Raw genomic sequence first — 22058 nt, 5'->3', positions numbered from 1 at the left:
GGACCCCATTGAACACAGGGTCAGAGAGCTCTCCCATTTCATCAAAAATCTCTTCATTTATGTTCCAAAGATGAACTGAGGGTCTTACTGGTTTGAAACGTCATGAGGGTGAGTAATTATTGACGAAATCTTAATTTTAAGGTGAACTAACTCTTTAAAGTGTGCCTATTTTGGATTATTAAAGGTTCCTATTTTGGTTTTTGTAGTCCCAAACAACAGGTTGACATGCAAGGAAGGAATATATATATAAAAAAAAACAAAAAAAAAAAACACTAATTTCTTAAATTATATAAATTTATTTTTACTTACTGCTAACGTTTCATTTCGGTGTCAAAATCCATAATAGGGGCACTTTAATACTTGTCTTATTTTAAAATATTTTAAGTAATCTAAAAGCCATCTTGAAAGTTTGCTCAAAGCCTCTATCGGGCCCTGGCTCACCGATTAAGACCCATGGCCTTATAAAATCCTTTTTTTTGGGCATGTTACATGTCCCTTTCAAAGATAATGCATTACTTCAAGCTCGGTCCGAAAAATCCATCCAAGATTTGAGATAATATGAGAGTTGTTTACCTCTGAGCTCGGCTGTTCCTGTCCGTCCTGCAACCCGTCCTGATCGGACTTGGGTTTTTCGATGTCTAGCGAGTCCATGCTGGATGCAGAGGCCGAGTTAATGCTAGAGCGAGAGGAATGGACAAAGGACCGCACCTCATGCTCGGTGACCGTACCCACCGACCCCGTCCTGCGGTGATGATGATGGGAGGTCGGCCTGCGCACGGTGGAGGAAGAGTACGGTGCTGACATGGCAGAGCCGAAGGATGTGGAGCTCTGCCTTGCTGCATCGTCCATGCTCTGAGAGGCTTTTTCCAGCTGGGCCGTGATATCATCCAGGGAGAAGTTGGATGCCAGCGGGGGTCTGCTGCTGGAGCTGCCCACCCTGACGGTAGACGCGGGAGAGGCGCGGGTGCTGCTGCTGGTGCTGCCTCCGCTGCTGCTCGCCCCGCCGCTGCTGCTGCCCGTGTGCTTGGTGCTGTGACTGCGTCCGGCCGGGGGCTTCTGACGCACTTTGGTGTCCCCGGTCAGGCCAAGGCGAGAGGAAGCGCTGCTAGGCTTACCGATGGTGCTGAGCTCCTGCTCGATGGAGCAGAGGTCCGCCATCAGAGCATCCAGGTCCACTGCGTCACCCTGGTTCAGAGCCTCTGTGAGGAAACAAATGTGCACGCGCAAACAAACAAACGTGAACAAAGCGGCAAACATTTACCGAACACACGTCTCAAGGACGCTGTGTTCAATGAAGTCATAGTCATTTTATTGTAATGGAGTCATAATTACATTAAAATGCATAGTCGCCAGTTGCAAGAGTAATTTGCGCATCTGCGGTGATAATGATATTATAATATTGCGGATGATGATAGAATTTGGTGTAATGTAGATTGTATAACGTGGCCTCACCGTTGATGTTATAAATGGAGAAGCGGTAGGCCATGTTGGCCATGTTCGTCTCTTGTCTGAGAGGTGCTTTCTGCACCTTCTCCGGTCTCCCGTCATCTAGACTCTAAAGACAGCAAAACAGAGAGAGTAGTGAGACTACACATATACAGTAGTTTCAGATGTGTCAGTCGGTGCTGTGAATAACGCTGCAGAGGGGATTCAGGACTATCCGATTAATTTAGAAAAATACAGATTATCAGTGATGTCATTTATACTTAATACAGTTCGTTACATAACATGAAAAACTATTAAAAATATAGTTAAATTGAAATGCATCTAAGAGGACTGACGGACTCGTCACGCTGCTTAAAGCCTCAAGGGCTATGAGATTATTACACAAATTTGCTGGTTTTTCACCTTTGTCAGTTTGTCCAGCTCTCCCAGCCATGCTCCGAACATTTTGTCCAGGTCCTGGTCCTCTTTATCGCTGTCTTCCTCTGCAGCGTGATCCAGCTCGTCATCCGAAAACTGCTCCATCTGAAACAGGAAAGGTGAAGGACTAAGGACTTTTTACAACCTTTAAAATGGAAAAACAAATGCATGACATACACCACCATTCAAAAGTTTTGTATTTAGCCAAAAGATAATTTAAAGGAAATACAATTATAATGAAACCAAACATTTATATTTCAATAAATGCTTTTCTTCAGAACTTTCTTTTCACCAAAAGTATCCTTCTTTTCACCAAAAAATGTAATCAAAATATTATGCTGCACAACTGTTTTCAACAGTTAATTATAGGAAATGTCTTAAAGAAATAGTTCAGCTAAAAATAACATTTCTGTCATCATTTACTCACCCTCAAGTAGCTCCAAACCTGTATGAATTTCTTTGTTCTGCCGAACACAAACCAGGCTGTTTTGTGTCACCACTGACTTCCACGGTATTTTTTCCTACTATGGAAGTCAATGGTGACCCTAAACAGACAGGTTAAAAACTTTCTTCAAAATATCTTCCTTTGTGTTCATCAGAACAAAGAATTCATCCAGATTTGGAACTACTCAAGTAAATATGACAATCTTTGCAGTATCTTTGATTAAATAAATGCAGTTTTGCTTAGCAGGAGAGACTTCTAAAAACATTATATCTAAGGTAGTGCAGCTATTTTAAACTACAATCTTAGTTGTGCATGTGTGACAAGGAAATAAAAGCATTGTCGATCAATACAAATGTCGACAGACACTCATAAATGCGACATATGTAACTAAACAACGTGCTCCTTTCTCTGGGCTCTAATGCATGTGCATCACTAAGACCTCAGGTTCATAATCAGCCACTGACCTAAAACTTTCAAATCACACACTGCCCTCTGGTGGCCACAGAGACACACACAAATACTGTCACGACAGAGACCGCACAAGCTAACCTTACTGATGGCCAGTGTTCTCACTACTGTAAATTATGAAGTGCTTATGTAACATCACTGACTCATTTCTTCTTTGTACTCAGCGCTCAAAACATAAAAGATTTATAGATAACAAGAATCCTATCATGTCGAATCTAACACTACTGAGGACAGATGGAGACCCGGTGCGCGTGATGCACACATCTGTATATATATATATCAGTGTCTTATCGTCAGTGTTTATATCAGATGGCTTGGAAATCATCCTGTTCAGTTGTAAAAGGTTTTGGCAAGCTTAGCAGCAACACATTTCAGTCGCTATTAAAACACAGAGCCATTACAGCACTCCCAGCGCCTAATGTTTCTGTACCACACATCAACCCTCTCAAACGCTCTCCTAAGTAGTTTGAAGTTTATGTACTAGCCAATGAACAAAATAAGCAGTGTTACACTGCCCGTAACAGAATGGGAATAATCCTCTTACGTTCTTAAAATTCTTCTCAGGTACTTTTGGTCTGAAAATATTCTGTCACTGGTGAGGAAACCTCGCGGGCGGACCGTACCAGGCCACAGAAATCTCCACTATAACCAGCCATGTTACGGAAAAATTAGACACGGGCTATTTACAGTAGTTGTTGGAACGGTTTCCAAGCCAGGCGTTCTGAAGCCAACATTCCGTAGGTTAAGTACGATACGCAGGGGGGGTCATTTGCAATCTGGCAACCCTGTAATTGTGGGTCAGTCCTTCTCAAACATGCAGAAGGAAACTGGGCAGTGGGATGATGAAGCGCTAGCCAGATGTTGCAGAGTTTAGATCTTCATCAGAACAGCCGGCAGGATCATTAGAGATGGAGACCAGAGACCACCGCAAATATCTTCAACACAGCAGCACAGCTGAAGAATTATCAACATCACTACAGAACATGTCCAGTGACCGCTTTTACTAAATCCACCGCTTTACGATGCTATCATTGTACAGTGATGGTATCAAAAATGATAATCTCATGGTACTTTGATACAAACTACCATTCAATAACTTATATACAGTAGTGTTCCATTTTTATTTATTTTTTAAACACAACCTTTAAGCTTTTCAAGAATGTATATATCTGACTTAAGCAATAAACGGTAACATTTAGAAAAATCATTAGAATTTAAAATAACTTTTTTCTTTTTAAATATATTTTAAAATGTAATTTATTTCTGTGATGCAAAGCTGAATTTTCAGCATCATTGCTTCAGAAACCACTCCAATATTCTGGTCCGCTGCCCAAGAAACCTTTTTTTTTCTTCCAATGTCAATGCTTAATATTTTAATGAAAACACATTTGATATTTTTTCAGGATTATTCGCTGAATATAAAGGTGCAAATGAACAGCATTTATTTGAAATAGAAATAAACTATAAATGTCTTTACTGGCATTAGTACACCTGATAAATTAAGTATTAATTTCTTAAAAAAGAAAAAAAAAAATTATAATAAATCAAACTGCCCCCCTCTCATTACTTTTTCATAAATAAAGGTTAAAAAGCCCTCCAAATGCCCCAACTATAGAATAATTGCTTGATTCTAGATTGTAAACATGCCAGTCTCAAGTTTCTGGAAAGTTTTCGGATTCCGATTCCACTTCTCGCACATTCTCTTGGCTCATCTCCTCGGGCCCAGATCTTTCGCGCTTTATCAGCAACTGTTTATGTTTGATCCGAGAAGAGAGAGTGAGTGAAACCAGGGAGAGAATTAAAGGGAAGCGTTTGGAGGAGCTGTGCTACAATTAGCTCCCTGCGGTTAGCAGCCCTGTGATTTGGGCCTGGACTGGCAGGCCCAGGGCGTGGGCCGCTACAGACACTCAAACTGTGCTCGGAAACGTCCCTGCTGACACACACTGGCCCGCGTAGAAGAGCGCGCGAGTACGTGTGCGCACGCATGTGACAACAACATCATCAACACCAGAAGGCCTGTGATCGCACGTGCTGCGAAGTCATGCCGCGGCAGTGCAGTCTAATAGATGCTGGACCGGGTTCGCTTGGCTCGCACCTTCTAGGTTTTGTGCAGAATCCGTCTGGAGAGACAGCGGCCACGTGCAGCGTCAAGCCTGCAGAGGAGGCATCTGTTTCACATCACTGCCTTACACATTCCACACACAGCAAGCTCTTCGCTCTGGTGGAGTAAAGCAGGCGCTCCTGTTGCCTCCTACGCCAAAATGTTAATACTTTATAGCTAATATTTAATTAATACAGCAACGTGTGCCCTACCGACACTGCCACGCTCTTCGTGTTTTCTGAATCCTACTTCAGATCCCTATTGACAATCATCATCAAAGGAGATTTTAAAACAAGCTACTGCATGTGCACCATTGCCTTTGTGTGTCAGCTTGGAAACAATGATGATTTCTGGGTGCGAGGCTATTTTCCGGAAAAAATGTCACAGCGGATCAAAAGTGTATTATTAAAAAAAAAAAAAAAAAAAAAAAAAAAAAAATAAGTTGCATTGGTGCTCTTAAAAACAAATACATATTTATTTGTTATATTTCTTATGCTTAGTATACTACACATGCATTTACATGTGACCATAGACCACAAAACATATTTTAGAGAATAATACATCATCTCAAAGCAGAATTAATAGGATATCTATTGATGTATGGTTTTTGTTAAGATGGGACAATATACAATCATCTGAGTATCTGCAATCTGAGGGTCCAAAAAATATACCCCAGTGACCCAAGACTGGTTTTGTGGTCCAGGGACTCATCCAAATGAATATATGCTGAAGTATAAGTGATTGTGTTAAAGGGAAACTATTGCAAGAGCGGTTTTTTTAGGTACACTTTAAATATCTTGCATTTAAAGATGGATATTATTCAAAGATCTCATCAATACTGACATAAAAACACATTGTAAGCTTGTCAAATGTGTACACAAGCACTACAAATAAAGTCTAATTATAATATTTATATCATATTTATATGGCTAAGTCTCAAATGAATAGATTTAATCTATACTCAGTATGAAATGTACTACAATTTTTATTTTTTTTGCATGTATATAGTAAAAATCCAAAATGTATTTTTAAAAAATTTCAGAATGAAACAGGAAAGAAAAATGAGCCGTTCATTATAAACAAAATATATTATAAACAGTCAGTCCAAACAAAATGATTCCAAGGAAAACTGAAACTACTGACATGTGGGAAAAAGCTGTATAAATAAACTTGGGCTCACGTTCGGCTCAAATCCAAATGTGTGCACTTTGCTCAAGTTTTGCCTGCTTGATGTTAATTGATTTCTACGATTGTAAAACTTTTTAATCTGTAACCAAACAACTGAATGCGCTTTTCGCTGTGAGCGGTATTATGGGGTTGCTAACTTAGCAAACATATTTAGCTCATCTAGCATGTTTTAGTGAGCGGAAAAAAATAATTAAAAATACGCAATTATAATGAACGGCAGTTTTGAAGTTTCACATCATTTACATTTTTACTGATAACAAATCATAAGCAGCAAAGGAAACATTAAATCTGAAGGCATGTAGCCGTGCATGTGTGTGGGAGGACAGTCTAATTTGAACAGGAAGTGAGCAGGATGTAATGGATTCCTCGTCCCCCTCGCGGCTTGTTGTGCAAGTCATCCCTCAAGATGAGGGCCACACCAAACCTCTACCATGTCACAACAAACACACACTCCCAAAAGCGGTTCATCAGAAGATGCGATTCATTGCATCAATGACATTTTAGATTATATAACAAACGGCCCATCAAATCCTTAAGTGATCCTTGGTCAGAAAACGGCATCGTATTCGAGAAAAGGCACATCTCCACACAAATATGCCATTTCATAATCAAGCAACCTGCCAGGGGAGTGCCAGAGGAATTCAACATCCATCTGAGGAGTGGATTTACTAACAACCCTGATTAATGAGTGGCTAAATCCCAAAGAACGAATTTAATGGCTCCAAAAGATGTGCTGCAGCGTGCAAGAAATACCAGTGTATTTACTCAGCGATGCAGTTTGAAAGCAGTGGACGGCAGGAAATCGAATGACCTCTCGACAGACCAGTGGGACGATCACGGATGTTCAACACAATACACCCCTCTATAACGATAACTATAACATATATTAAATATATTATGAACACAAACAGGTAGCGTCAATACAATTATTAATCACAACTTTAATACTTGCATATTGTTAAAAAATAAATTTACAGAACAGTTTACTTATATTTAATTGAATATTAATTATTCTAATTATAGTCTTTAGTTAAAAAAGTATATATAATTTAATATTATATTTAAAAACTGTTTCCTCTACACTGCTGATAAACATTATAACATAGCAATAGCCTGTTTTTTTTAGACGATCAGTCTTTGTCGTGATCCTAACTTCATGCTGTTTGCAAATGCACAACGACTGTGTGAATTTTGCTTTCCACCGCCTGACCTTCTAATCTTTAAACTCTGGGTCAGAGGTCAGCAGAGTGGAATGGAACAAGCTGAATTTTATCCCATGGAACCCTGACGTCCGGCAAAACTCTTAAAAAGAGAACAACGAAGACATCATGCATTCATTTCTGCCATTATCAAGCCCAATAGTCACAGCATCATGAATGTGATTTAAAGTGCATTGATGGGCCCGTCAGAGGCATTAAGCTCAGTTAGTCTGCTTTCATGCAGCATGTTAAAAATGGATGCTAGGAGGCTTTGAAGTGAGGTCGTGACCCCTGTGCATTCTTCACACAACACATGGTGGGTCTCATATAATGAAAGTGTGTTTGTTATTAATGTGAGCATGGTAAAGGCGGAAAACACGGATAGACTAATGCAAACCACAGACACAAGCTGGTCCTACAGAAAGCCATGCATCACCACAATCATCTCCTGTGAGTGCATCAAACGACTCTACAGATTTCAAAACAGGTTATGTTAAATGGGCAGGATTCAATAATGTAACATTTGGGGTTTCAAATCAATTTAAAGAACAGCATAGAATCAATTAGACACTAAAGTAATCACTGCTGAAAATTCAGATTGCCATGATGGAATAAATAATATTTTGCTATATATTATAGCATAAATGCGTTCTTTTAGAATTTTTCTAACAATATTTTACAATGGTATTGCATTACTGTACTGTATTTCTTTTTCATCAAATAAATGGAGCCTTGCCGAACAGAGAACCCATACGTCTGAATGGTAAAGTCCTGTTCCATGACCAGGTCTCAAAAAATTATTATACAACAAAACAAAAAAAAGGGAATATTTTCAAACGGGAACTTATTGTACTAAACATGAAACAATTTGAATCCAAATAAAATTATCAGCATTAATTTACACAAAATCCTTATTCATCTTAGGTGCCTTTAGCATAAATTTGTTGCCATGGTGAGATAAATTGACTTTTGTAGAGTGTTGCATTAAGTCAGTACTACCTTGCACCCTTCAGAGTGTTCTGTCTCTCTCAGAGAGTAGGAAACAGTGATACTCACTTCCAAATTAAATTTCCCGTAACGTTATTTAACTAAGAACCTTGTGTGACATCTTGTGGCAACAAAATGCTTCGAAACACCAACATACAAGTGAACGTCTTGAAATCTGGATTTGAAAGCAGAAATATGATCTGATGTATGAAAACTCACAGTCTTGGAAGGAACTGTAGACACGTGGCACAATCTAAGCAGTTCTTGCACTTTTGCATCCATGCAAACCTTATCCAACCCCAACTACTGAAACAATAAGCGAGTGCAGATGAGATTTACATGAGGAGCCAAATGGAAAAAAGAAAGAAAGAAAACAGTGGGGGGAGGTAACTAAAGGACAGGTACAGGAACTGCCAAAAACTAATATAGGACTGCTTTTGAAAATAACAAATCTATCACATAAAAATTTATAGTTACCATCAAGCGTGTATAACTCTGATTTCACATTCCTTCAGAAATGTGGACGTTCTTCAACCTTAATAAATAATCATTAAATAAAACACTGGAACTGATGGCATTAAACACCTAGAAATTCTGCGGTGAACAAAAATAAGCAGTAAATGCAACAATGGCTTATCTTACCTGGCTTTCAGCAGAGCACTTCAGCAGTGACTTTACATCACCTAATAAATATTCATGAGCCAAAGTGATGGCTTATCTTAAATATCTCCTCACTTTTCTGTTCTTACACCCTGTCAGGAGGTAGAAAAAAAAAAAACTACAAATCAGAGCATCTAGAGAGTAGTTTCCATTTGCAAGTCCAGCATTCATCTGATACAGTCGTGGTTTATTCCAAAAGCTCAGAGCTTTGTGTCCTTGGGGGCTGCTTCAGTTTGCAGATCTCTGGTTTATTCGCCCCAACTTCAGGAGCAATAAAGATGCAGAGGGGGGTTTGGTTTGTTGTTGGGCTTAAGTACAGTAACCCTACGCTGACTGGGCATAATTACAAATCAGCATCCACGTTCTTTGTGGAGCATGAGTGAAAACCTTCCTTCAACCACACCAACTCAAGTCCAGGGACTCTCAGTACAACACAGAGCAGCATTGAGGAGCGTTTTCCCACGACTACGGTACAGCTGTCATCCTCAGGGATGGGTGACTCGGGACACGACCGCAGTAAGCTCCTCGCACGAGGCAGATTCCAGCTGAGCTGTGGTGAGGATACAAGCAGAGCGAAGGGGGAAAAAGGAACGGCTTCAAATAAGATCCAGATTTTCCTTCGTTCCCTCTGCCTTCATCTCGAGGAGAAAAACAAATGTACTCGTGGTGAGGACGAGCTGGCCTCAGTCATCGTAGGAAAAAATGAAAATGAATCAACAAGAGAGTCCAACTCTCAGCTTAGTATTCCAGATGTGAGCGAGGGAGCATGGAAACACACAAACATAACACATTCTCTCACTTGCGTATGAAAACCTCATGCAAAAATAGACACGAAAACAGGGGGGCAAAACGGTTGACGAGTCGAATTTTGAAAATATTAAGCTTTAATAACGTTTTCCTCCCTGCATACCTATCTTTTCCTCCCTGTTTGTCTCCGCTCTTCATCGCAACTTGATTGCGATGACTCCCTAGAAAGAGACAGGAGTGTCATAGGCAGAAATCTGGAGACAGCCTTCCACACAGTCAACATAAACAGTACCAGAGAGATGTTTAGACTGAGGTTCAGGGAACGGTGGCTTCGCGATTAAACTGTCTGCGAGTAGGCTCTTTATAGACGTTCAAAACAAAGTAAAGAAAGAATAAGCAGGGAGAGAGATAATAAGCGGAAAAGAAGAGTTTTATCTCTTTTCAGCATCAAAGGGAGGTCCCTTGGCGAGCCACTGTGTGCGGACACCACATACACACACCCGCATCTCGATCTCGACAAATCTTAAGAGAGGTTTGTGGTTCTCATGGATAAATAAAAGCAACTGACAGCAGTATAAAGGTCATAGCCAGAGATCAAAGATAAGTTGACTAAATAAACATTGCGTAACATTCCCAAATTCCCAAAAGAACAACATTTGTAGCAGGGTCAATGACTAATAAATGTGGCCATAATAAATATCAGGACATTAGACGCATGCAAAACTGCATATAGTTTTGAAAAGGCTACATACTAGGCTATCACGTGATATAACCATGAAGTAGAAATTATTTTCCTATTCATATTACATTAATAATCGCAATAATAATACTAAAGTTTTATAGATATCATGCAAAGGGTCATCTATATAGCAATCTTTTGTTTTAATGTTTTCATTGGTCACAGCATGTGACTTCGATTTAGTGGATAAAAGTTCTTTATTAAGTCATGATTACTAAAGTCATGGTGCAGTTTTCTTAATCCATTTTTCTTTTTTTCCTTTCTTTTAATGAGCATTTTTAATGCCGTATCATCCTGATATATTTTACTTTATGTAGCAAAAAATGTCAAAATGCAAAACACGCTCATAATAGAAAAGCTATTTTGAACTGGATGTTTATAAAATGTTCAATAAGTAAACAGATTAGGTGGGGAAAAAAAACGAAAAAAAAAAAATGCACAAAACCAGACGCAACAGCTTTCAAATGATAAGTTGCATAAAGTGCATGACACATGGTGTCCTGGCAGTGTGCAAATCAGTCCCCTGCTCAACAGATGGTACTGTCTAACATAATTCATCTTCCTCGAGTCAGCACAGGTTGTCAGAGACCACATACAACAGGCAGACTGAGGTGCAGGGATGCTGGTGCTCAGCCAATGCCACTGTTTTTGGCAAGATCCCTACATATGGGAGCGATCATAGGCCGTATTCCCACTGATCCCACAGCACTGCTATGGCACTGAGATCTTTAAGCGTTATTAAAGCAGCCGTTTATCTCCAAGAGAGACTGAAAAACACAAAAGTATGCATGTGACTGAGTGCCACGTTGTGCTCAGGGAAAAAAAACAGATTGAAAATGTGAAAGAAGAGACTGAAAAGAAAAAAAAACAAAAACGGAGAATTCAGTTGAGGATGTGTGCTGGAAATGTTTAAGACTTCTCCAGCGGGAGCATTTCGCCAAAGACTGATGGAATATGTCCTACTGAACAGGTCTGACAAACAAAGTCATGATTGCCTTTCCATTTACTGCACGAGGCCTAGATGGTTATTTCCACTACAGTTTTTTTTTTGCTCTCAGCTAAAGTTTACATTTGATGCCTCGTTCTTGTGAGTGCTACATTCCAGTCCATGAGATCGACTCCAAGTCCCAATGACACGCTAGATACCGAACTGCAGTGAGTCTTTAGTAACATATGATGTTCTTCCACATCTTTGCAAAAAAAAATAAACTAATACAGTAACTAATACAGTTTCAATTTGTCATCCAAATGTAATTACTTGTAACAAGACAATCAGAGCTTGAATGTGACATTCAGCCTACGTGGCCTCTTCAAAAACTTTCGGAGGTGTCATTCAGATCTGGCTCCATTCTGGTGTGGAACATCCACTTTTCATGAGCCAATAAATTCCGGATAAATAAAACAATCTTTGTCCTTCAGATTTTTTTTTTTCCCCATTCTGAAACGGATTATTACAGACGAAAAACAGATTCCCATGAAAGCTAATGCATTATAGAGAGGCGAGATGAAAAGAAAATACCATCTAAACCTTTCTAAAGACAGACCCCCAGTTCAGTATTTCGAATTTTCTTTCTATATTTCAGTGATCTTGCGCTGCCTTTTATTTTATTTTCTTCGCGCTTGTCCTCACCATCTCTGGCTCCTGTTAATACCATTTACAGTTTGGTATTTGCCCATTTAACAAATCAGCCGTGTTATTAATAGTTCTAAAAGTTTTCCAACTATTATTCAGGAATGTATGCAGCTATCATCAGGGATCTCCTCTCAATTAATGTGTGTACGTTGCTTAGGCACTTGTACCTCTATGCTATTTTTTTGTTTATTCATTCAGTTAGCTTAATTTGAAACCAGTTTACCGTTATATAATGATCCAGCACTACCAAAGACACAAACAAATCACTGATGAACCAATGATTCGCTATCTCCTACTGCTAATCAGAGGCAGCTGGTGTTAGCATCTCATTCTAGAGTCCTATGACTAGTCAAATTCCGGGATGGAAATGATTTATTTTTTTTTATCATCAAAACACTAAAATAACAGCCAGAGTGAAAATGTCACTGGAAAAACACTACAAAGACAGATGAGGTACTTAAAACTGGCCACTGCTCTGGGCGGGCGGCACTGAAGGCACACTCATGCCGTTACGTAACTATGTGGTATAATTGCTGTGTACTACCAGGCCTGTTCAATTGCTGTATAATGTACCAGCCCTGTGTAAAAACAGCAGACTGCCTACATGACCTTTCAGAGCTAAAGTCAGAACATGAAGACTGTCTCGCACCCGCTTGGGCTACACCCGTCGCACATCCATCACTGGACCACACTTTTCCATTAAATGCCTTATTCAAACAGAAAGAAGTACACGGAGGACTCTCAAGCAAATTCAGGAAAACTGTTCAAAGAGTTTTCACGGCTACTATATATGAGCATGTTTTAAACACCCCATGAAATCTAAGGCCCTGTTTACGCTAGTGCATTTTCATTGAAAAATGCAGAACTTTAGCCTATTGTTTAGACTACTCTGAAGTTTTCAACCCTCGAAAACTTTTGAAAACGCAGCAGACCCCGTTTTAGTTTGAACACTCCAGGGTTGTGTTTTAATGTAAACAGACAAAAATAGACTTTTGAAAAAGATGGCGTGGCTGCCCACATTCTCTCTGCGTATCCTTGCCGACCATGTAAACAATAACATCATGCTCATTGTTGTACCCATAGATGTGCATAGGTAGATGCCTCATTTGACCGCTCCAAGCACACAGATGCATCCGCCATCTAAATTACAGCAAATCTATCCATACATGGGTCTATGGTTGTACCTGCATTAAGGGTCATCTGACATGCCTTCTCATTTGTGTAGTGTTAAAAGATTGTTGTCATTTTAAAATGCTGTTTTAAAACAAAAAAATGTGCCACACATTAAAGTGCCCCTATTATGGGTAATGAAAGGCTCGTATTTTGCTTTTGGGAGTCCCCAACAACAGGTTGACATGCATGCAAAGCCAAAGAACACTTTCATTGTCTTATAACGTTGTGAGAATCGACTCTTTCTTTTGAGAGACAATAACTTTATACATGTGCACTTTCAGATTTAACATTTTGAAGGATGATTTCATTCATTTAGAGCTGTGCTACACACTGCAATAAAGGTACATTACAAAAAAAACATAATAGGAAACTTTAAAAGTTGATAAAATGAGTTCTTTGTACATATACTTACCTAAAAATGTAGCAACAACTTTTTATTTCAGACATTACAGATGACACGTACTACTAACATAACCATAACCAAATGTGTCCAATCAAATACCTCCCCTTATTTTTAGTTGCTTGGACTAAATAGCAATTCAGTACTGTTCATAATAATTGTAACAAAGCTATTAATTAATTTCTTAAATAAGAAGGGGCATTTAACATGCCCTTTTCAAACAGTGTTTCACAATCAAAACAGGAAGAAAAAATGCTTAACAAGCCACTTTCATGGGTTTTCATGAATGTGTACACAATCTCAATATTTCTGATCAAAATTAAGCGCCAAATCAACCAAACTCTTTGATCATGCATTCTCTCTGTATGTTAATCAGGAACAAGCATAAAAACATATCCTCTTTGATGATGTGGAAAGTTTTTTTTCCCCAGGGAATGGACTGCTTTAAATGTTTATAAAATTAGAGTCAAATAATATCTCAGTGGCACCACAAAGTCTAAATTTTTTATTAGCTCCAGGACTCAGTCATCCAATCACAAAGCAACATCTAGAGTTCAACACACAAGCGTGTAGTAAGACTACAGATAGTGGAGCTGGAAGAATGTGCGCAAATCAATCAGTCAATTTGTCACACAAATCGTGTTTAAATGTCTTTGCGCTAAGTGCAAAAGTTGCAGAACAAAGCAGAAATCTGTGATGTCCCTGCTTTCACGAGGAAGGCATAAAGAAAACCATGTGTCAATTAATTTGGTCCAGGACTTTGACTCTTAACAAGCTGCAGGTTTAAATTCGCTGCAGACTTGCATAGATGGCACTATTTGCTAGACATAAAAGCAAGAATTTCAGTGCTCCTTTTCCTGGAGTGAAGAACACTAAATCCTCCATGCAGTTCCGTCTCATTATTGCGAAACTATAGTCAATGTTTCCCAACTGCAGATTTCCAGTCTGTACTAAAATAACCTTGCGAGTTAACAGTAGGAGAAGTGTCTTTATCCAGTCAGATCTGCCATGCTTCTGTCATTTCCACATCCCTGGAAAGAAAGAAAGCACCAGCCAACGTTCTCCCTGGTCAAACGCCTCTGTAAGGCTCATGGGAGATGATGGTCCAACCTCATGAAGTCGCAAACGCACACGCAATTTACTTAACAACATCTCCACACGCAACCAACAGAAACCAGGTTTATATTTGACATTAGCCTATAATTTGGTTTCAGAAACAATGGATATATAATATTTTACAGATGATAAATGTCCTACAAGTTGGTTTGTTTGAGCGGGAGTTCATACAATTGGTTAACTTGCCAGGAAAAGAGGAAACAATAAAAAAAGTTGGATCCTCTCAAACAGAAGCTATAGAGAGATGTGAGGCTGTGTCTATGTGTGTGTGTGTGTTTATAGGAGGGCAATAATGTTGATTTTTAGATTGACTCAATATCCTTTTTTGCCTTTACCAAGAGCAAATTTACCTCAACAGAAATTCTATTGAATAATAGCATTACAGTGATTTTTTTGTAACAAGAAAAACATAATAGTGTAAGATGGATAGATAGACAGATGCGTTCAATTAATATTTACACAAACTTATTTTCACTTAAATACAGTGGATGGAAGTTTTTATGCATGATAATCTTACCCAAGTGAGACACCTTTTCAACTTTGGACCAACAAACCCATAGCCAAAAACTACTGTAAATAATACTCACATCTACCTTATTTAGAGAAAAAGGTAACCGGCCTGCTTAATTCAAATAAATACAAATATTGGAAAGCAAAATTATGAAGATACTAAATATGGGAAGCCACTAGACTGGGGAAGGTTGATGGTGTCTGGCTCTAGAACAGCTGCCTGTCCATGACCAAATTAAACTCTGGAACCAAAGCTAGGCCAAGTATTCCAGCCATTTGTCTCGTCAATCACATGGTCAATTCACATTAGAGAGAAAGCACAGGGTTTTGAGGAGGAGGAAAGAGAAAAGATGTGGAAGCAAAAGAAGAATTCAAAGGTCCTAACATCCTGCAAAGAGTGACAAAGCATCACTAATGTCATCATTCACGCACAACTGAGTGCTGTAAACGGGAGACGTGCATGAAGACTCCCTGCGCAGGCTTGGCAACACATACAATGGGAGAGAGTCTTCACACGCTGCTCTGCCAATCAGATGCAAGGCAGAGGATCCAAAACAAACTCCAAATTAACAAATTAGCCATTCTGTAATCCTGATAGATGCACATGTGAGCTTAATTCAGTCCAAAGTACCTGATTGATCATTACTTGCTAAAAATCAAATCAAAAAGCACAAAGACATGCAGCAAGGCCGCTAATTGAAATATTAAATGCAAATTCAATTCTTGAGCACTGCGCAAGATACAAAAGGCCTACTCTCAGGTCTAGATGGCCCTTTACACATCTTCAGGCCCAGAAGGGTGTGGTGTCTGCCAGCGACACTAAATATTGGCGATTCCCCAGACGTCACAACCAGCACAGATGCTCCAGTTTTCCAATCCCAGCTGCACTATAACAGGGTCGCACCTGATTACTCACTTAAAATACAAAGCACGTGCTTCAAAATAGCAAGTCATCCACTAGTTCTAAATCTTACAAGCAGAAATTAACAGCTTTTTCAACAGAAGAACCTAGGTTTGGCAAAGAAAATCTTCTTCCACTAAAGAATCTTATGTGCCTTTGAAAGGTTCCACGAATGGAAAGGTTCTTCAAAAATGCCAATAAAGAACCATTATTTTTTAAAGAGTGTACCAAAACCAATTTAGCCAAGAATCTGTAATGTTACAGCTGTATTTCAAAGGTTAAATATATAGCCAAGGCATAACCTCTAGCTGGGATAAAAGGGGGCAACACTGTCTGCCTCGGGCACTTAGGGAAATGAGGGGCTGTTATTCAGTCACAGTACAGAGACGGATCAGAGGCAGTCTTGCTGATGCTACCATTAAATTTAATGAGTAAGGAGAAAGAGGGGTTTCTGCAGTAGACAGTGAATGGAATCAAAGATGACGATTCTGGTACAGGACAGTCCAGCTGAGGCCCCATTTACACACAGCAGGGGGGTTTGTGTTCATCCACAGAGACATAATGCACCACACTATGAATCAATACTGTTGCCCGTTCTCTTTTCAAGCAAACCCACAAGCTTTGGACGTAGGCCAGGCTGGCAAAAGTGCCAGCGTACACATCACAATGACCTGCAGTTCATCAATGGCAAAGATGAGCCTAATTTGAGTTCATGCAAACATGGCCTTGAGCTGGTCGGAAACGTTTTCAAATGCAGATCACTTGCCATGCTACACTAAACCCATTCAGTATACTGTTGAGGGACGCAGAGGGCTGCGAGATGCAGCAACAAAGCATCCAAAAATCATTAATTATTAATGAACATACAATGTAAATCTATAGCTTTAAGAGGATAAGAGAGCATATTATAATATACATACCACACAATTTTTTCATTAAAAAGAAATTAATAATTTTATTTGGCAAAGATGCATTACATTTATTTAGCAGTAAAGACACTTACAAAATATTATATAAATAAAAAAATTCTGTTCTTGTAAACCATATCCTCGACAACTAGAGTGATAGCTGCTAAAAAAATTCAGCATTTCCACAGAACCAGAAAAAAACCCTTGGGGTCGAAAAACGCGTATACACGCTTTGGGGCATCTTCTGATAACGGCAAAAATAACAAAAAAGAAAACAATCAGGGTGCGTTCTCTGCTGTCTCGGAATCTGTGATGTTCAGTTTGAAACGCGTCAAAAAATTTACTGTAACTCATGGAAAACATAACTCGAATACATGAGAGATATATCTACAGAAAGCTTGATATGTCTACTCTGAATGAAGTTAGTAATGTCGAAAACAAATATTCTGTGATGAAGTTATCAGTATGAAACCAGCACCATGTCTAGTTTCTTTGTCTGAACTACTCATTTTTAATGCAACCACGCCCACGAGCCATTATCTCTTTTCATTATTATAATAATCCATGTGAGACGCACGCGACATGTAAACGTGCCATCAGCTCGCATGCTAAAACCGTGACGATTAGTCTAGTTCAGCTCAGCTACTGGTCGTTTCTGAATGAAGAGATGAATAACTCAAGACATGCTGTGAAATAACAGAAAAAATGCTGATAAAAAGAATATACCTCAAGATGAGATGCATCAAAAAGAATAATTTAGTAATAGTTAGTAGTAGTTAGTCCTTTTTTACTGGATACAGTTTTTTGATCAAATGAATGCAGCCTTAGTGTTCATGAGAGAAGCCTTTCAAAAACTTTTAAATATTTTATCACTCAACCTTTTAAACAATATATAGTGTAATAAAATAAAACAAGTAATGTGGCAACCCATTGAATGGGTAGATAAAAGCACATTGCACTCCTCCATTACGTGCTTTCCTGTGGGTGCTCTGACATCATTCCATCACTTCCTGTACCCACTTGCTCTTTTCTTATCTTCATGAAACCAGTACAATCAGAGCAGTCAGTTTGTATGGTGCTGAAAGGTCAAAGCGGAACAGAATTCAGTAGAATAAGTCTGCTAAGGTCAACACTACTTCAGGATCTACATTTGAAAGAGTCAGCCAAAGGCCATTCTTCCAAACAGAAACAAAGATCCTGGTTTGTACATGTTATGAATAGAATCAAAACTATCACACCCTTTCTAGAGGGCTACACAGGAGGCAGACACACAAACCGGCCCTTGAAAATGAGACTTTTGGGTAAACTGACCACAGTTTAGCCCAGCGATCCTCTATTGTGTGTTAGGCTTTAGTGTGACATAAATGCCAATATCCACAACAAGAGTAAAAAATAGAAATTCTTTTTCAACAGTAGGTTAGTGAGATAGGTAATTATACTTTAGAAGATGTAAAAATGATGTATACCGTTTTTGCAACCCTGTTAGCAAGGCATGAAACAATTATTTGAACAAGTCTGTTCATTTATAGCAAATACTAAACAGAAATAAAATACTCTACAATGGTCAAAATTTACACTGTCAAAAAAAAAAGTTGAAAAAAAAAAAAAAAAAAAGAGTTTAAGGCAACCAGCTTCAGCATACTTTTCAATTTTTCTGAAAACTCAAAAATCTCCTAAACTCAGGTTTTACAATGTAGTAGAAACAAGTTAGTTTGGGAACAAATGTTGGTTTATTATTGGTGAATTTATACATTTATATTTATAATACTTACATTTTCCAAAAGTTTTTTTTTTTTTTTTTTTTACAGTAACTTAGGCAAGAATTCTGCAACAACGATTAAAAATATCACTAATTTTATGTCCAGTTAGTTAGATGTGTTTTCAGTATTAAACAATTTGTCTAAGGTGGCATTCCAAAGAGCTGATGCATTTATTGTGTAAAAACTAAAACAACCTTTACCTATATTATGTAAAGAGCCAGATAAAAGCAGCGTGATCCATGCGACTGGGTCATGCTGGCTTCAGGTAGCAGCTGAAGTTAAGAGTTACTAGAGACTCCAAAAACAGCTCACAGTGGGACAGAGCGGCTGCCCGGGAGCAGCACATACTTTCAGATTCTATTTCCATCTAAACCAAAACAATTAGAAACGCAACACCTTTGCACAGGCCTTGTGGAAAGCAGCTTCTTTGGCATCTAGGGAACTAAAAACATCTCAGCGTTTCTTCAAGGCTACTGACATTGATTTCATTCTCCCTTGATGCCCCTTACCACTGAATCATGTAACTACAAAAAAAACAAATAACAATATTAAAGTATCTCTTTACATTGCGGAAAGTTTAACCACGTCTGACAATTTCGCTAAATTTCCACTAGGTACATGACATCTTGTTCCTCCGACTTCCAAAAACTTTTTCCTGCACCTCACTGATGAGGAAACCGACACTTTGTATAATAATTGTGGAGGAAACTTGAGACTGTGAAGTCTTTGCTCGTGCAGTGGTGGGGGCCCCAAGGGCCTGACGTGCCCCCTCTCAATGTCCCCTCTCATTAGCGCAGAGCTAAAACAGGCTCTCTGGGGAGATGACCACACTTCTGAAACTCCCTCTGAGACGAGACATGAAGAGGCACTAACTGAGAGGGAGGATGGAGGGAAGCAGCGCTGAGGTTTCCTCCAGGAGAGGTTCGAGGGGTTAATGATAGTGTGTCTGTGTGCTCACGTGCGCTGGAATTTAGGCAGGCGGCAGGTCTCAGACCTGATAACAAGGCAGACGACACACAGGGATGTAATTCAGGAACATCATAGTCCTGGAGGAGAGACTGGGTCTACTGTTTCCATACATCCCCACATGCTTTCACTTTTCAAATGGAATTATCAATGCAGACGGGCTCTGCGGCGAGCGAACGGGAGGATCCGAGGCTTAAAGCAGCGTTATTTGAGATTTCGCTAACTTCTGGGAGGTTTTGAGGGTTGAGAATGTCCACAGACATTATGTTCCTTTCCAAACACGCATCGCATGTCTATGGAAATATGCAGAGTGTTATTAAAAAGTATTACGGAATGTTTAGAGAAAAAGCCAGTCACGCATGAACAGATCCTCAAAGTTTGCTGCTATAATATTCTACAACGTGATACAAAAGTAAATGTAAAGGTCAAGTGTGTAAGTGCACCAACAATGTCAATTAAATTATAATGTTTCACAGTTTTCAAAGAAACCAACCTATGGTGTGTTTTTTCAGGGAACTCAGCTTAAGATGTGTAACTAAAACCAAGTAGATATTATCTATTTGAATTTTGTATCTAATTTTACTGCGTCCACCAACTGAGATTTCAAGACCTAAACATTACACAAATCACCTATACTTATGAAATGCATCGAAATGTTGGCGAATCATGCAGTCAGCTGTTTTAATGTGAGAGAAAGCTTACCTTTGGTTATGTGGCAGTGCCAAGCTGATTTCTGAATGGAAAAGGTCCTCAATCAATCTGTGGAACAGAAAAGACTAATTAATTTAAGTTGATCATTACTCATTTAGATCAAAAAGGAGAGAGTTACAAATCAGTCCACTTTGGCCATTAGATCAGCAGTTTAAGAATGCATAATGCAGCTGATGTAACAATGCATTGCAAACGTTAAAATATAATTAATGTTTGCAACGTTCATAAGCAAGCTGATAGTGACCACTAAAATAATACTAATTAAAATTTTAAAAAGAAAAAGAAAAAGAAGGTTGTTTAATACAACATGACTCTGCTGGTCATGACTGAACTTAAGCTTCAATATTATAACCCCAAGATTCAATTAATGCTTAATGCATATAATGCAAGCACAGTAGTTCTTGTGACAAGGTAAAAGCTTTGATGGAATAAAACTTCAATTAAACTGAAAGCCAATGATTGATCAAGCCATAACGTTTACATAGTCATAACAACTCCACACAAATCTATGAAATGGCAAGAAGCAGATGCTGATTTAAAGCAGAGAAACACACAATATGTCATTAACCATTAAATTAAGTTCTACTGTGCTATATGGAGAAAGATGATATTTAGGATTGTGACAAATTATTTTTGAAAGAATGTGTTTAAATAACTATAATTGTAGTGTCATGACAATACACAAACACAAACGAAAGCGTGAAAGGATGAAAACTAAATTAAAGATGAAAATAAATTTGAAATTATTTAAATGCACAACCAACCAAAGAATAAATGAATGAATGACTGAATTAAATGGCTAAATAAATGTCTTATTGTTGTAGGCATGCTTATTTTATTTCAAATTTATTTTTGTTAAAAAAGAGTGACATTCAATTGGACACTTTTAAATATAGAAGAGCATATACGCTGTATAGGAAGTATAGCATGTCACACTGAAGGACACTGCTGTCACTGGTTGTCATTTCATGCTAGTGACCCAATTACTGTAGGCAGAGCTGAAGAGCTGAAGCACAGACTGTATACAACTCCTCAGAAAAATGATGTTTAAACCAAATCCTGCGTATTCCCTATAAGGAATACCGATGTGTTATATTTAAAACTAAATATTATCAAATACTAATAACATATTAAATGCGGCAAGAATGTTCCTAACAGGGAATTGTTACCATTAGATAAGCTTTAGTGCCTCACATACTCCAGAAATGAAGTTGAGTCAAATCAACACCGCTCCACTATAAATAAACGGTCAACTATAGTGGTGTGTGTGGGTCAGCGGGTCAGGCTATTTATACATAGAGCGGGGTTCAAATGCTTTGATACACTCTCACACACCCTTCTGCGTGTCTGCTACACAGCTGTCCACTAGACAACTGCGATGGTTGTATTTACAAAGACTGGCTGCCTCTGTGTGGCTGTCTAAGTTTATCCTTCCAAAAAAACTAAATGAACAAAATGAAGCAAATCCGAAGGACTCACCGATGAGCGGACCAAGAGCAGCGATTCACAAACACACTTTCCACACACCCAGGGAAGAAAAATCAAAACCATTTGCAATTCAAATTCAAGGATCAGCTCTCTGC

The 22058-nt window shown here is 38.8% G+C and overlaps 1 protein-coding gene across 1 annotated transcript in view; it reads right to left on the bottom strand.

The window, feature by feature from the left end:
- raph1a (Ras association (RalGDS/AF-6) and pleckstrin homology domains 1a) overlaps positions 1-22058 on the bottom strand; it is a 55481-nt gene that overhangs the window by 19999 nt on the left and 13424 nt on the right. The window contains 3 exon segments of the mRNA XM_043248834.1: positions 574-1199; positions 1453-1555; positions 1849-1968. Of these exon segments, the coding sequence (XP_043104769.1) occupies positions 574-1199; positions 1453-1555; positions 1849-1968 (849 nt within the window).

This window comes from Puntigrus tetrazona, chromosome 9 (assembly GCF_018831695.1).
Source record: "Puntigrus tetrazona isolate hp1 chromosome 9, ASM1883169v1, whole genome shotgun sequence".
Classification (NCBI taxonomy): Eukaryota; Metazoa; Chordata; class Actinopteri; order Cypriniformes; family Cyprinidae; genus Puntigrus; species Puntigrus tetrazona.
The sequence above is the reverse complement of the archived record's forward strand: the minus strand, read 5'-3'. Positions and strand labels throughout refer to the sequence as shown.